Source organism: Microcaecilia unicolor, chromosome 4, assembly GCF_901765095.1.
Source record: "Microcaecilia unicolor chromosome 4, aMicUni1.1, whole genome shotgun sequence".
Classification (NCBI taxonomy): Eukaryota; Metazoa; Chordata; class Amphibia; order Gymnophiona; family Siphonopidae; genus Microcaecilia; species Microcaecilia unicolor.
Window position 1 is genome coordinate 328,903,813 of NC_044034.1, and position 16,017 is coordinate 328,919,829.

Consider the following 16,017-nt stretch of genomic DNA (forward strand, 5'->3'; position numbering starts at 1 on the left):
GCAATTTTGGAGATATTATTTGGCTCTCCCCTTGGAAAAAGCTTTTCTCATATTAACCATTGTGGTGTTAGATCTGGCTGGTTTGATTGTTGCAGTTTGTCATATCTTGATGGAGAGATATTAAATGTTTGATGCAAAAGCTGGGAACTTCAAGGCCAGGGCTCTTCCAATCCGGGGCTCTTCTTAACCTAGTTTGTTTGGTTGTTATTTTGACCCATACCATTGTTTTGATGTGTACCTTTTCCATTATGTTCTGTAGGTCAGGAAGCCATTCTGCTCTGTTGTGCTCTATAGATCTATAGTCAAGGGCAATGACTCAAAATGGGTTAGTTTTGGGCATATACAAACTCAAAAAACCTAATACAAGAATAAAAACAAACAAACAAAAACCGAGTTTGCTAATACCCACTATACCCAAAATAGTGTCAGACTGTCAAGGAAAAAAACACTCTCAAGTCCCAAGAAATTTTTCCAGGTCCTTTATTGCGGCACCAGTAATATTGTGTTTACAGGAAGTTTACATATACTTAACTAAGTGCAATCATGGAGGAGAAAAAAGACAGAGCGGTAAAAAAAACCTCCAGAATTAAAAAGAGGTGGACCGACCCCCCCCCCCCCCCCCCCCCACTCCTTCTTCACAACAATTCACTTGACAGGAGCACTAGCATGATATAGTGAATACATAAAGTGAGTTCCAAAATCTAAACATTAAAACTGCACTAAGCAAAAATTCCCCCCAAAAAGGTATTACTACTTAACTTGGAGTGGAGGAGTGGCCTAGTGGTTAGGGTGGTGGACTTTGGTCCTGAGGAACTGAGTTCAATTCCCAGCACAGGCAGCTCCTTGTGATTCTGGGCAAGTCAATTAACCCTCCATTGCTCCATGTAAGCCACATTGAGCCTGCCATGAGTGGGAAAGTGCGGGGTACAAATGTAACAAAAATAAATAAATACTACAGCTCTCTCTTCACAACTTCATATCCCGTCAGTCCAAGCGCTCACTTTCTCCAGTATTAATGGTTTCGTTCTAGATGAGCTAGCATCCTACACTCCCACTATATTTTCAGTGCAGGACAGTACACCAGACCTCAGCAATGGCCACCTTTTCACTACAGGCTATTTCAGGAGGTGGAGCTCACCAAACTAGTAACAGCATCAAGATGGCAACCAGAAACTTTAAAGGTTGCCATAGTTTTGGCCATACCATGACAATAATGAACCTCAGTCCTAAGCCAGGTTGTGTGGAGTAATGATCAGGGCTGGATTAAGGCCAACTAATGCCCTAAGCAAAGCCCAACAATATGGTGCCGCTCAGGCCATTCCATTGTTTAACTGACAAGACGATTAAGACCCAATGAGTGCTAAGAAATATCATTATTGTATGAAACGAAACTCTCTATATATTTATAATGATTAGAAAAACACTGATATTCATATTGGATAATGGGTGGGGTAGATGGCAGTGAAAGAGTTAAGGGCATGATAGCTAAAGGGAAAAACTTTTGGTGCTCTTTCCCTTGGTGCCCTAAGCACATGCTTTTTTTGCTTAATGGTTAATCTGGGGCTGACTATGATCTCAATCTCTCAGCCACAGCAGAGAGATCCAAATGGAGGAGTGGAGGGCAGTGAGCTAGAGGGAGCCAGAAGATTACGCCTGCTGCAGCATCAACACCAAACCCAGGGAAAAACATACCCCTCAGCTTGCCAAATCAAGCAGCTCAGAAGGATAAACCCTGCCCTGCATCTGTGCAGGAAGTCCCAAGGCCATTCCCCGCTCTCTCTCCAAATGGCGGTAAAATGACCGTTGTCCCTGCGTCATTCTGAAGCAAATCACCAGCTGCTGAAGTACAGGAATCCATAGGCCACCGCGTACAACCAGCACCAGAATGCCACTCTGAGAAGTGCTCACATCCTCTCATCTTCTCTGACTTACAGGAAGAGCAGCAGCCAGATGATTCACGGCGGGCTCCACAGCGGAAGCACCGCATGATCAACTCAGTGGGAGCCACAATCATCCCCCCCAGGAAGAACTCATGTCCGATGTGGAAATCCCACCAGCCTGGCAGGAGCTCCCCTCTGAGAAACTGTTGAAACTGCCCTGGGTACTGCTCCAGATAGGAAAATAGCAGGGAGACTTACCAGCTCTGAGCTGCACGAGCCACTTTCCCTGCAGTGCACTGAACACACAGCTGCCTCTACTAAAGGGCAAAATGGCTCTTTTTTTTTCTTGCCAGTTTCAGGAACTAGCTGTTGAGCCTTGCTTCCTAGACCAATGGGAGGAGAAGGAGGAGAACATGGGCTGAAGGAGACAGGACTCTGGAACTTCCAGAGATGATCTCCTGAAAGGAGACTGCCCGATAAGCTCAACAGGGCTGAGCTATGACCATCCACCTGCTGGAGATAGAAAATATTGAAGGGCTCAGCTAGCAGGCTAGGGTTATAAGCTTCAGCTCACTTCTGGGTTCTCTGTCTCCACCTTCTGATCGATGGACATGACTAACCCACAAGTTCTGGAATAGTGTAAGGGACAGATATGGAAATTCTAATTTTTGTTTCCATTTCCTTTCCTAATAATTCCTTTCATTCTATTTGCTTGTCTTGCTGCCACTGCATACTGAACAGAGGGTTTCAATGTATCATCAATGATGACACCAAAGGCTCATACTTTATTGATAGTGAACACTATTTGCTAAGATCTTAGAGGCATATAGTCACACAGGCAATTGGTGATTTATTTGGATCAGCACATATCCTTTCACCCCTTTCAATTGGGATTAGAAAGGATTTTAGTACTGAAACATCTCTGTGTGCCTTGGTAACTAAAATTAAATATTGGTTATATAGAGATATTCAGATGTTGCTGATTCAGTTGATCTGTCAGCAGGCATTTGATGTGAACAATCATGAATACTTATATGGCTGCTAGATGGGATGGTTATAACTAACCCAGTATTGAATTGGTTTAAGGGATTTTTGACTCTTAGAACATACCAGGTCAAAACGCAAAATGAATTGTCTACTACTTGGGCTTCAAGTTGTGGTGTTCCCAGGGATCTCCATTGTCACCCATTATTTTTAATAGTTATTTCATCTCTTGGCAACATTTTAGATAGTACAGACAGAGAGGGTAATACAGTATACAATCAGAGAAACCAAAAGAAAAAGCAACACTGGGCCTTCAAGAATGGGACAACAGGAGTACTTTATTAGCCAAAGACTTGCATTGATTTCGCTATAGCGCGAGAAAAAGCGGGCTCCGGCGAGGGAGCCTTCTCCTGTTTAGTCCAAATAGATTTATCACCCAGGCTTTTTTAAGGCATTTACAACCTCAATTCTGAACGATCGCCATATTTACAAATTTGACCCCTGAGGCAGGCGGCCTTTTGGGCGCCAAAACACGGCCCGTGTCGGGTCTTTGGCTAATAAAGTACTCCTGTTGTCCCATTCTTGAAGGCCCAGTGTTGCTTTTTTCTTTTGGCAACATTTTAGATAGCCATGCATTGAAGAATTTTATTTACGCAGATGACATCACATTACTTGTCTCACTAGATAAGGGGAGAGTCCACAAGCTGCAAATTGTATTGTTAGTTGAGGACTGGGGTTATCACTCAAAGAGCAAAATTGAATGTAGATATAACTACTACGTTTTTTTTATCGCTTCTAATCCACAACAAGCATGTTTTATATCTTCAGTAATAGACTGGCTAAAGTAAAGTACTAAAAATGGCTTTAAACTAAATTTGCTGTGGATGGTGAGAAAAGCCCCAAAGTCATTAATAACCTTCAGAAAGGTAAGACATCAAATACCTTTATAGAAAAGGGGAAAAAAGAGTAACATCTGGAGATCTTGTATCCAATGCTCATAGTATGGGGAAACAAATTTCTAGATTTAGAGGCTACAGTGATAGAAGCCGATCTTGGATTTAGTGGCAGTCAAACGGAGAACCATGACTGGGATATAGTTATACCTGGCTATAATCTATTCAGGAAGGACAGGGTAGTAAAAAAAGGGTGAAGGAGTACCATTATAAGTTAAGAATAATATTAAAGTGACAGAATTGCAAGACATACAGGGATAAGGAAGTAGTACTGTGGGTTAAACTGGTAAGAGGGAAAGGAAAATGTATTTACATTGGCGCAATATTACAGGTCATCTTCACAGTCAGAAGAAATGGACAGAGACTTAATGAAGACATTCACAAGATAGCTAGGAAAGAAGAAGTACTACTGAAAGACGATTTTAATATTCCAGACATCGATTGGGGTGTCCCTGCTGCAAGGTCTATCTAGAAGCAAAGGGATCTTGGATTTTCTACAGGAAGAACTGTTCCAGCAGGTGGATAACAGAACCAACGTGGGATGGAGCTATTCTAGACCTGGTGCTTACAAACGGAAGAATGTTCTGATGTTATGTTGGGGGAGATCATTTGGCACCTAATAATCACCAAATGGTGTGGTTCAATTTTAAGACACGGGAGGAGAGGGCTTATTCAAGATTGAAGGTCCTAAATTTCTAAAGAACTAACTTTGCCAAGATGTGGGAATTTCTCAAGGAAGAGTTAGTTGGATGGGAACATTTGAAGGAAATAGAGCATCAGTGGGCAAAACTGAAGGAGCTATTTTAAAGGCGACAAACTTTTATGTTCGAAAATTACATAAAAGTAAGAGGAAAAGAAGGTCGCTCTGGTTCTCTAATGTAGTTAGTTGAAAAGGTAAGGGAAAGAAGGTTAGCTTTCATACGTACAGACAACTCAGAAAGAGGAAGACAGGCAAAAATACCTAGAAAAGCTAGAGAAGCTGTAAAGGCTGTCGGAAAGCAAAAGGCAAATAGAAGAAAAGATTGCCGAAACGGTAAAGTTTGAGGACAAGACATTTTTCAGATCTGTGACAGGAGGGAAATGCCATAATAGCATTGTGAAGCTCAAAGCTAAGGAGGAGGAATATGTAGAAGCTGATAAGGATAAAGCTGAACTGCTTAACGATTATTTCTGTTCTATGTTCATGGATGAAAGGCCAAGGGTTAGGACATAGAAAACAAATGCTAATGGGAATGGATGTATAGTAGACCAGGACCGATTCTCAGAAGACTGTGTTCATGAGGAGCTGGCTAAACTAAAAGTAGACAAAGCGATTGGGCCTGATGGAATACATCTGAGGCTACTCAAGGAGAAGTTCTGGCGGCTCTGTTGTCTCAGTTCTTCAATGCTTCCTTAGAGTCTGGAGTGATCCAGGAGGGACTGGAGAAGGGCAGATGTGGTCCCTCTACACAGTAATGAGGGACGTTGGGAATTTCAGACCTGTCAGTCTGACCTCAGTGGGAGTAAACTAATGGAAATACTTCTAAAGCAGAGGATTGTGAGGTTTCTCAAATCAAATGAACTGCAGGGCCTGAGGCAGCATTCTTTCACTAGAGGCAGCCACACAAAACAAGCAGAAGTATCCCCATAACAACAAACCACAAAAAAATGTGAAACATAAAGCAAAGAGCATGGGGTAGACCAAATCTGCTTCCAAACAGTGGGTTTATTTTTTAAAAAGGACTCAACGCATTCCTGCATTTCAGCGCCAACAGTGCCTGCCTAAGGAGTCACACAAATTGTCTCAGCCACTGATGACAACAGTACACAAATACGCTTAAAAAATCCCAAGGTACAGTATGGTTTATGCTGTATCTTTGGATTTTTTAAACCCTATTTATTTACCTTGAAGGGCCCTGGTGCTCTTTGCGGTCGCTGTGGGGCAGGAAAGAATCACACTCTTTCCTGCCTGCTACCACTACTCTGCTTGGCACTGCCATTTTTTAAAAATGGCTGCCCAAGACTGCCGAGACCTGCAAGACTACTGCAGGAAGTCTCAGCAGCCATTTTGAAAACATGGCAGCACTGGCCCGGGGCACAGTAGCGACATCAGGAAAGTAAAGAGTGGGATTCTTTCCTGCCCCCCGAAGCCACTAAACACCAGGGTCCTTCAAGGTAGGATCCACTTTGGCTCAGGCAGAGGTCTGTATGTGTGGGAGCGGGGCATTGGTGCAGCAGTGCGGCAACGGGCAGTGGCCAGGAGGGGGTGGGGCCAATGAGTTTTACTGCCCGGGGCCTCGACGCACTGTCAGTCCGCCCTGGGTACAAGCTTAGACTTTATAGGTCCTCTAGAGTCAGCAAAATACTCACAGAACCTGAACAGAACTTTTGCTGAGATACAATTGAAAAAGATATGAGATAATCCCTTCCCTTCTCCCATTTCTATGCATGGAGTTGGAGCGGTCCCAAGTGACACATGGATGTGCTCTGTACCTCAGGCTCCAGACCCAGGTATTCAGCAGACTCTTAATTTCGTCTTCTAGGGACCCTACCACATCCAGTACCAAATTCTTCAAGGGTTCCTACACACACTTATATTCCACCTACTCCTCCATAGACAGTTTACTCCTTCATTATGATAAATCACTTATTTGCCTCAGCAGTGCACATAACCAACCTTCACTAATGTTGAAAACGTCTGCACCAAATTCTTCATAGGCTTTTGAATATCATAATATTTAAAATCAAGTTTTTATCTTATTTATTCTTTTAGCTTAAAGTACTTAACTTAATAGTCGGTAATCGGACCAGGGGTTCTAACAGGCTCCAGAGGCAGAACAATTCAGAATGTGTGACATGCTTCCACCCCAGCCAAATAAGTAATGTCCCTTCACAACCAAGTGCTCATTCCCTGGGCAGCTCCAGAGACAACATATCAAGAGGCACACACCAAACTGCACAGCTAGAAGTTACAATAGCAATGAACCTCTTCTGTCAGTCAATGTGACTGGTACTCCCTGAAAAGCACAATTAGCTAGGAGAGAAGAGGGAGAGCAACAGAACTACAACTGTCTAGGAAAGGTACTGTATTGGGGGGGTAGAGAATAAGGAAAGAAAGAGCAAGGAGACCCCAGCTGTCCAGGAGAGGAAGAGAAAAGGGTAGGAGGCTCACAGCCACCTAAGGAAGGACCAAGAGACTTCTATCACACCATCTCCTTTACTAAAACTGGATGCTGTCTCTCCTTTTTTCTTTCATGCCCCAGATACATTTATGTTTTCCCTAATTCTTATCATTCTCATTGCTTCTTGTAAGTCTTTTTTCTTTTAACCTTTCTGTGTCTCTTGTTGTATTCCAGGACCCCTGTAGAGTTGAACACTTAGAATGAGGATGTTATTCTGGGTGAAATACAATAAAAGCTTTCAATGCTTCCTGTTCAATTATCTGACACACACATACAACTCTTATGGCCAACGTTGCCCAAAAGAGGGCAGCAAAAGGCCCGAAAACCACCCTGACTTGATCAGAGCTTTGGCAACTGAGCATCTGAGGGCATGAAGCAGAACCAGGGTTGTGTCAGATCCAGCTCCCAGCCGCAGCCTGGGTGAGTGGGTCTGGCTGCCAGGTTTTCTGTCCTTGTTTTTATTGAGATGGACCCCACCTTAGGCTCTGGTTCTACAGAAATTTTATAAAAAGGCAGAAATTGGCAGCCTCACTTTCTCCTCAATGCCAGACCCTGGCAACTGGGAATTCCAAAGCTGTCATAACACAGCACTTCAAAGTTTCAGGGTCTCATCACAGACCCCACAGATACCTCAGCAAGGCCCTCACAACGGGTGAGTGGCTCTGCTCATTTGACCTTCCTGCATATACTATAGCAGGACATGTCTATCCACTCCTAACCTAGCTAAGATCATTTTCAAGCACCATTCTGACCTCATGTGCAACTTTCTTTAAATGTATCCCTTTATTTTCTTACTCTTATCTATCTATATGTTCCATCTTTGCTTATACCCTATGCTATCTATTAAAATGTTTTATCATGTTTTTGTTGACATTGTGATGTAGCATACTATGTCATGTTTTGTATTGTTATTTTAATATTTTTACTGCTGTGTCTATTGTCTATGTTTGACTTACTCTTACTGTACACCAACTTGAGTGAATTCAACTTAGGAGAAAGCTAAAAACATTTCTTTTCCCAAAACCTTCGCCCTGATACCCAACACCACACTGTACTCATGAGTCTTCCTACCCATTCTTTATCTCCCTCCTAATCACACTTCTCTCGTCTCTCACAGCCTTCTACCAAGTGTCTTCATGCCTTGCTTCAATTAATGTGTTCTAATCACTGTAAACCGTACTGAACCCTAAATCAGGGATATTAGCAGTATATTCACCAGGGGGGGGGGGGGGGGGGAATAGGTTTGGAAATGGGTGTGAAAATAATCAATGCTTTGTCCTGAAACTACCTTGGGCAACAGGAACTGACAAGAGTAGCCCTGAATTTGTCTCACTGTATTGTGCAATCTATAGTGCAAGCAAAGAATGAATAAAGTTTACAGCACATGAAATGGATTTTCTAAAAGAATTACTGGCCCTGAAATACCTGGGTTCACCTGCTTGTCTTATTTCAGTACATGGCTCCAGAGTCAGAAAGAACAGGCTGAGCCAGTCCAGTTTTTTTCTCAATGTATTAAAGGTAGTGGGAAGGTACAAAAGTGCAGTGTTGAACACCATAATGTAACCCACAGGTGCTGGAGGGGGTTGGGTAGGGCCATTTTAGCCATTAGACCAGTGGTTCCCAAACCTGGTCCTGGAGGCACCCCAGCCAATCAAGTTTTCAGGATATCCACAATGAATGTTCATGAGAGAGAGATTTGCATGATGTAGAGGCAGTGCATGCAAATCTCACTCATGAATATTGATTGTGGGTATCCTGAAAACCTGACTGGCTGGGGTGCTTCCAGTATCAGGTTTGGGAACCACTGCATTAGTCAGATTAGGTCCTTGGTCTTCCCTCCAAGCCCTCAAGGGCCACCAATGGGTCAGGTTTTCAGGATATCCCTAATAAATATGAATACAGCATAATACATTATCACTTGACACTAGTTAAACCTTTATTACAATCTTCAAAACTACTTAAATAATCAATATAAGAAAATTATTAAAACAATCTGACTGCAGAAGTGATTATTTAAGTGGGTTTGAAGATTGTAATAAAGGTTTAACTAGTGTCAAGTGATAATGTATTATGCTGTATTGATTTTTTTTATTATATCTTTATAGATTGTGAGCCCAGTTATTTTTTACATTAATAAATATGCATAAGAGAGAGATTCTCATACAATGGAAGTTGTAAGCATGTATTGTTGGAAAAGGTTTATTTCCTTATCATCCATAGCTGTCCAGTCCTGACAAGTGGATGTTGTGTGCATCTCACCAGTGGAAGGACACAGAAAAAGAAAGTAGTTCTATGCGCTTTGTCCCTACAGGGGATTGTGGAGACATATAATACAATGTTCAATATTTCTCTGTCTCCAAGCAGATGGTGAACGAACCATGCAGCTCTTGGTTGGTTCTTCTCAGGTAGCTCCTGACCCAGATTTTGTTCTGTTGGTCAGTAGAGCAGGGTTTGTTTGTTTTGTTTTTTAAAGATTATGCTCCTCTTAGTGGAAGAGTAGCCTAGTGGTTAGTGGAGTAGATTGAGAATGAGTGGAACTGGGTTCTATTCCCACTGAAGCTCCTTGTGACTCTCACTTAACCCTCCATTACCCCAGGTACAAAATAAGTACCTATACATAATGTGTAAGCTGCACCTGCCGCTTACATGCATTCTTTCTCACACACACAGCCACACATTCACTCTGTCTCTCTCGCTCACACAGTCACTCTCACACACTCTCTCAAACATACATACTCCGAGGAAAACCTTGCTAGCGACCGTTTCATTGGTCTCAGAAACGGGCCTTTGTTATTAGTTATTGAATATCTCTCTTTTAAACAGTAGTAATAAACAATATTAAGTGCATTTTTATATTATACCACTGCATTCCACAAAACAAAAGGAGCAAGTTCCCACAAACATCTTTCTATTTGATCTAGGCAGAGGGAAAAAAAAAAAAGATTTTAAATGCTCCCAGGTTTCAACCCAATTCATGTTTAATGTGGGATATAAATGTCATAAATAAGTAAAAGAAATAAATAGAAACTCTGAATGTTGAGCACCTGATTCTCATAACATGATGTCTGTTTTAGAAGTGGCCCTTTACCAGGAGGAAAAAAAAATCTCTGCTACGAATATAACACATGCTAGGGCAGTGATGGGCAACCTTTTGAGCTTGGTGTGTCAAAATTCGCCAAAAAACCGAGCATAACTCGGGTGGTGTGTCACTTCGAGAAAAAAACCATAATTTCGCGATATTTATAGTTTAAATAACAAAAATGTATAATTGTAATATAAAACTGTATTTAATAAACCAAAAACTAATTATTTAACTTACCTACTTAGTGACTTCTTTGTTCATCTGTCAGTCGGTTTCTTTTGTTGGTCTTGATATTATTTAACTTGTGTGGGGTGCCATGAACTAAGATAAGTGAGGGGGAGGAGGAATTCTTTAACTAATCTGCCTATTAGTGACTTTTTTGTTGCTGAATTTCATTGGCTAAATCTTCAATTGAAGGTTGGTATTTTGTACACTTCAAGCCCAAGCAAGCGCTACTAACTTCATCTGTCAATCTGTTTCTTTTGTTGGTTTTGATATTATTTAACGCTGAGAATAAGGTTTCACAAAAGTACGTAGAGGGAAAAATTGTGAGTAAAGCCATTGCTATATTTTTCAGGGTGCTAAAAGTGTCTGGTAATCGGATCCAGGCACTCCAAATTTCCTGGTAACTCAGATATTCTCTTAATAATTGCATCTTTATTCTGCATATCGTGAAATAGAACTGGTGCACATCTTAGGAGAGTTTCTTTAATAAATTCTCCCTCACTGAGTGCTTTTCCATGCTGAGCTATGGAGTGAGCAATGCTCAAACTTGCAGATGTTAAATTTGTAGAACCTTTTACAAATTTAAGGATGGACTTAGATTGGCTCTTATAAAAGTGTAGCTGCCTGGAAATGTATTCCTTCCGTTCATCCTCACTTTTTTTCAAGAGCTGGGAATGATTAGTTTCAAAATGTCTATTTATATTCCACGTTCTGCTTACTACCGTTGCAGTACATAGAACGCAAAATGATTTGCCATTTTTTTCTATAATGCCATACATCTCGGTCCATGTCTCTTGAAAGGGTCGGCTACTGCTACTACCACTTCCTTTACTTAACCTTGGTTTTTTATTTTTTGAGTTCTCCATCAGGGGGGCAGAGACAGAAGATAGAATTATAGATAGCCTGTTAGCCCTAACTAGCCTAACTGACCACCTTATGTAAATTAAGATGGCTGCCGCTATTTCTAATGGCGGGAAACGGCACCCATAGCACATGCCCCTCGCCTCTCCCAGCCTCCCCCTCACCTATCTCAGTAATGGTGGTCAATTACAAATCCACGACACACCAGAACAGTAGATTGGATGATGGTTGCTGGTAATGGTGATCACAGGGCCCTCAGAGATGCGTCCCCCACGGCATTCCGCTGCTCTCTGCTCCGCCGGCCGGAAGTGAGGAGCCGGGGCAGAGGGAGCAGCAGGGAGGGAGCCAATAGGAGCGCACACGGCACACCCCCAGCGGGTAAACATGCACCGGGTGATTTCGCCGGGGGGGGGGGGAGGTCGCGCTGCACCGGGGGGGAGGGGGGGCGCATCGGCGATCCGCCCCGGGTGTCAGCAAGGAACTCCGCTGCTTCTCTGTATGCGGCCACATGCGGCCGCGTGTCACTGAAAATGGCTACACGTGTCAGTACTGACACGCGTGTCATAGGTTCGCCATCAGGGTGCTAGGGTGTCCCCTCCAAATGACACACACTGATTACGGTTTATAACAAATTACTACTCTACCTATGAAAAGTTATTCCATTATTATACTTCCTCTGTGTATCTCCGTATGCTGCACACGCTGGCATGTTTGAAAATAAAAGCGAGATTAAATAAAAATGCTACGAACAATCTAGAACGACAACGTGGATGCAGCAGCTCATAGGTTTGTGTTTGCTTTGTTTAGAATGTATGCAGAACGACGGCTGCGCGGGAAAGGGGAAACAAAGACTAACTTAATTGGCTTCAACGTTTTGACGTCATGCCGTCTCCTCTTCTCAATCAAACCTCTTTGAATACAATCGTCTGACTTCCTCATCAGCTGATGAGCTGCCTTGCTCTAAGATCACCGTTCAGACACACACAGGGCTGGAAACTCAAAGGAAGCTTTTAACGTTACCCAAGAAGTTTTATTCAAGACGAAACAACACTTTTCTGTCTCAGGAGAGGTGAGCGAGGAGGAAAGAAATGCTGATCTCGGCAACTGCTTCACTGCTTTTGGGGTTTCTTTACTCCTCAGCAGCTTTGCCAAAGCCAGGCAAAGGAAGGATCAACGAGAGACCCATCATCGGTAAGCTGAGGATGTCAATGATCATACAGGTCCAGCAGGTCCAAAGGGGCAGTTGAGCCACTCCTACTTTCCCAACTCCTGTTTCTAAGATTTCCAGACTGAAGGGTCGAAGCAGAAAGCTGCCACAAGCCTAACCACATGCACATTTTACTGGCCACACAATGCAGAGAGAGGGGTTGAACCCAGAACTTAACCTGTTCGATACCCATGACTGCACGGTGTATTAAAATGAATGGTAATGAGTCCACTAAGTATTTCTCCGCAGTGCACTGAAAGAAACAGTGGCTTTTCAGACCCACACAATGCAAGAAATTTTTTGTGAGGTCTGGAGCAGCATAGAAGGGTTGGTTGAGAGGATTTCGTGCCCTTTTTTGTGATTTAAATGCCTGATTTTTCTTTTTCTGCACTGCAGCCAAAGTATCAGCAACTTTAAAGACAGACCAGTGGTAACACCAGTACTGTGAGCATGTCTGAACAAAAACAAAAGTGTGATCACAATATCAGCAGCTGTAGTTCTGATCATAAATAGCCTCCCAAAAATACATTTTTGTAAGGCTAATATTTATGCACAGAACAGCTATAGATGTGTGCTAGCACTTCCATTTTCTTTGGTCATGCATGCAAAAAGCTGCACTTGCTGCTGAACCTTTTGGACTAAAAACTTTCTTATTTCAAATCACCTTTGGCCAATGACACTTGAGGCTAGATTCTATATATGGTGCCAAAAAAGCACTATTCTATAAGTCATGCTTAGTTAGGCATGGTTTATAGAATACAGCTTATGCCTGGAAATCACGTCTAACTTTAGACGTGACCATTTGCATCAACTGCAAATGCATGCACCTAAATTGGGCACATATCACCCTTTAATGTATAACAATGGATGTAAATACTAGAACACTCCTGTTCCGCCCATCACCCTCCCATTTCTGCTCCTCTGTTTGTTACTCGTGCATAAAATTTAGGTGCAGATCCCACGCTTAAATTTACACAAGTAAATTCCAATTAAATCTAATTAGTGCCAATAATTGCTTGTTAAAAAAAGTTATTGGTGCTAATTTGCTCATTCAATTAAATTGTGTGCTCAAATGGGCACACACCTAAATTTTCACATGTAGTTTTTGGTGACTTTTATAGAATTAGGTGGTTTATGCTGGCCGCCAATACTGGAGCTTGCTGAGCACAACTGTGTTGGATTGGCAACATGGCTCCACTCCCCCCCCCCCCCCCTACTTATCCACTCTCCTTCTTTCTCTGTTCTATCTTATTTTGTAGTTCCATTCTGTTCCTTAGTTTATGCCAGAGGAAAAGAGGGAGGGATTTGATGGTGACAGTGTTGGATCACTTCCCTGTCACCAGCAGTAGTGTGAAAATTCACTTTTTTGGAGTGGTTGTTGGGGGTTGGGTGCAGGCTGAGATTTGATATGAATATACTTAAAGAAAACTTTTACAAATTCTACAGAAGCCACTTCAGAGACATAAGATCTATTAAACCCATTGGATACTTGTTCCTTGTAGAGACTTCACACCTAGCATAGTGAAATAGTGGTTCTTGACTCCTCCCTCACCAGAACTGTCCATGTCTTCTCCCACAGGGATCCTGACTCAGGAAACTACAGATGAAACACTGAAGCCCTTTGGGAAGGCCTACATCCCAGCATCTTATGTCAAATATCTGGAGTCTGCTGGATGCAGAGTGGCCCCCATTAGGTAAGGAAAGGACTGCAGCCCCTGCCTCACTCAGTCCCTGCAGCTGATTCCTGATAGCAGGGTCAGCCTGTTGAGGGGGGGAGGGGTAGGCCAAGTGCAAAAAACAAAGCTGCTCATTGATAGAGCTGGCCCTGCCTGCCAGTGAAGCAAGTTTCATTAACCCTTTAGTGTCCAATGTCCCCATAATAAGCCATATGGGAACAGATTGATGGGAACATTGGACACTAATAGTAAGACTATCAGGTGGTGCCATATTATATAGATAGGCCAGTTCTTTGCTACATTAGGGAATCAGATCATTACGTTCATTAAATGAAGCAAGGCAGTAATCTGATATTTGTATAGTACTACCAGGCGTGCCCATCGCTTTACTAACACTAAGGGGCCCTTTTACAAAGGTGCAGTAGGGCTACCGCGTGGCAAAAGAGCATCACCGCTGGGTACTCCCAGGCGCCCTATGGTAGTTCTGCTTTTGCTGCATGCTGGTTCCCACGCTAGAAAATGATTTTTATTTTCTAGCATGGGGGGCACGGAGTAGGCGAGCCCGGCGGTAATCAGGTACACTGATATGCGCTGCCTGTTTACTGCACGAGTAGCGCGTGAGCCCTTACCACTTACTAAATAGGTGGTGGCAGGAGTGTAGCCAGGCTTGACATTTTGGGGGAGCTCAGAGTTCTCATGGGGGGTGGGGGACACTAGCATATAGGTGTGACTAGTGTTTAGGAGTATACCAAATAATGCCTTAGAGTGAACTTTATGATTGATTTCTAAGTAAACAGTCCGTTCTGTGTTAATATAAACCACATTCACAGTTATGGAAGCTTTGGAAACACTGACATTTGTAAATCTCTTACTTCAGTCACTCACAGAACACAGACCTATCTTCACCAATTACAGAATAAAGAACCAAAAATTAGAAAAGGAAACGCTAAGAAATCACATTTTCTATAAGCGGTACAGCACAGAAAAAAATAAAAATGCATTATCTACTGTAGGAAGGAAAATGCAAGATCACTTTCTACCCCAAAATAAAACCCACAAATAAATTATCTGGATACTCGTGAAATGTTAAAAAAAAAACTTGTGGGACACAGTGGGCCCGATATTCAGAACGCAGGATGCAGCAATCAGCACTGACCCTGGATATTCAATGCCAGGCTGTTTCCAAAACAGTGCAAAACAAGTAAAGTCATAAACAACACAGTTTATACCAAATTGTTTAACCGCCCTTAGGTTTTGCCTTTGGGTTTAACAAATAATACCATCTGCATGTAAGGTCTAGATAAACAAATTTAAACAATCTACGTTGAAGGTATATGCCCTAAGTATCTAGTACTTGGTAGCAATAATGAAACAGTGATGGAATATTCACACAGCAGGCAGCCAACAGATTTAGGGTCCTGTTTACTAAGGTGCGTTAGCATTTTTAGCACGTGGATAAAATTAGCGCGCGCTGTGCAGACACCCATAAGAATATTGTGGGCGCCTACATAACACGCGCTAAAAACGCTAATGTACCTCTAGTGCGACTTAGTAAACAGGGCCCTTAATTTCCACTGAAAATAATTAACTTTGTATGAACATGAATGTCATTCAGCTCCAACTGTTCTACTGCTGCTTCTCCTTAGTCATCATTATTCCAGGGACTCATCTATATACAAAGATTACTCAACCCCCCCCCCCCCCCAAAAAAAAAAAAAAAAAAAAAAAACCATGCCTTTTACAACCAAACAGACTTGAAGAAGAAATAAATATATACCACAGAAATGGAAAATGTTGGCACATTTAGACTGACTCTGGACTTCTGCATAAAGGTAGCTCTGCCTTCATTATTCAGTATTGTTCTTATAAATAGTAATAAACAATATTAAGTGCATTTTTATAATATACCACTGCATTCCACAAAACAAAAGGAGCAAGTTCTCACAAACCATCTTTCTCTTTTGATCTAGTCACAGGAAAAAAAGATT

The 16,017-nt window shown here is 42.3% G+C and overlaps 1 protein-coding gene across 1 annotated transcript in view; it reads left to right on the forward strand.

Annotated features, from left to right (window-relative positions):
• The first annotated feature begins 12,080 nt into the window (after nucleotides 1-12,080).
• The window catches only part of LOC115469379 (gamma-glutamyl hydrolase-like), a 38,762-nt gene continuing 34,825 nt past the window's right edge, over nucleotides 12,081-16,017 (forward strand). The window contains exons 1-2 of the mRNA XM_030201963.1: nucleotides 12,081-12,337; nucleotides 13,933-14,047. Of these exons, the coding sequence (XP_030057823.1) occupies nucleotides 12,235-12,337; nucleotides 13,933-14,047 (218 nt within the window). The 5' untranslated portion in view covers nucleotides 12,081-12,234. The remainder of the gene's footprint in view (nucleotides 12,338-13,932; nucleotides 14,048-16,017) is intronic.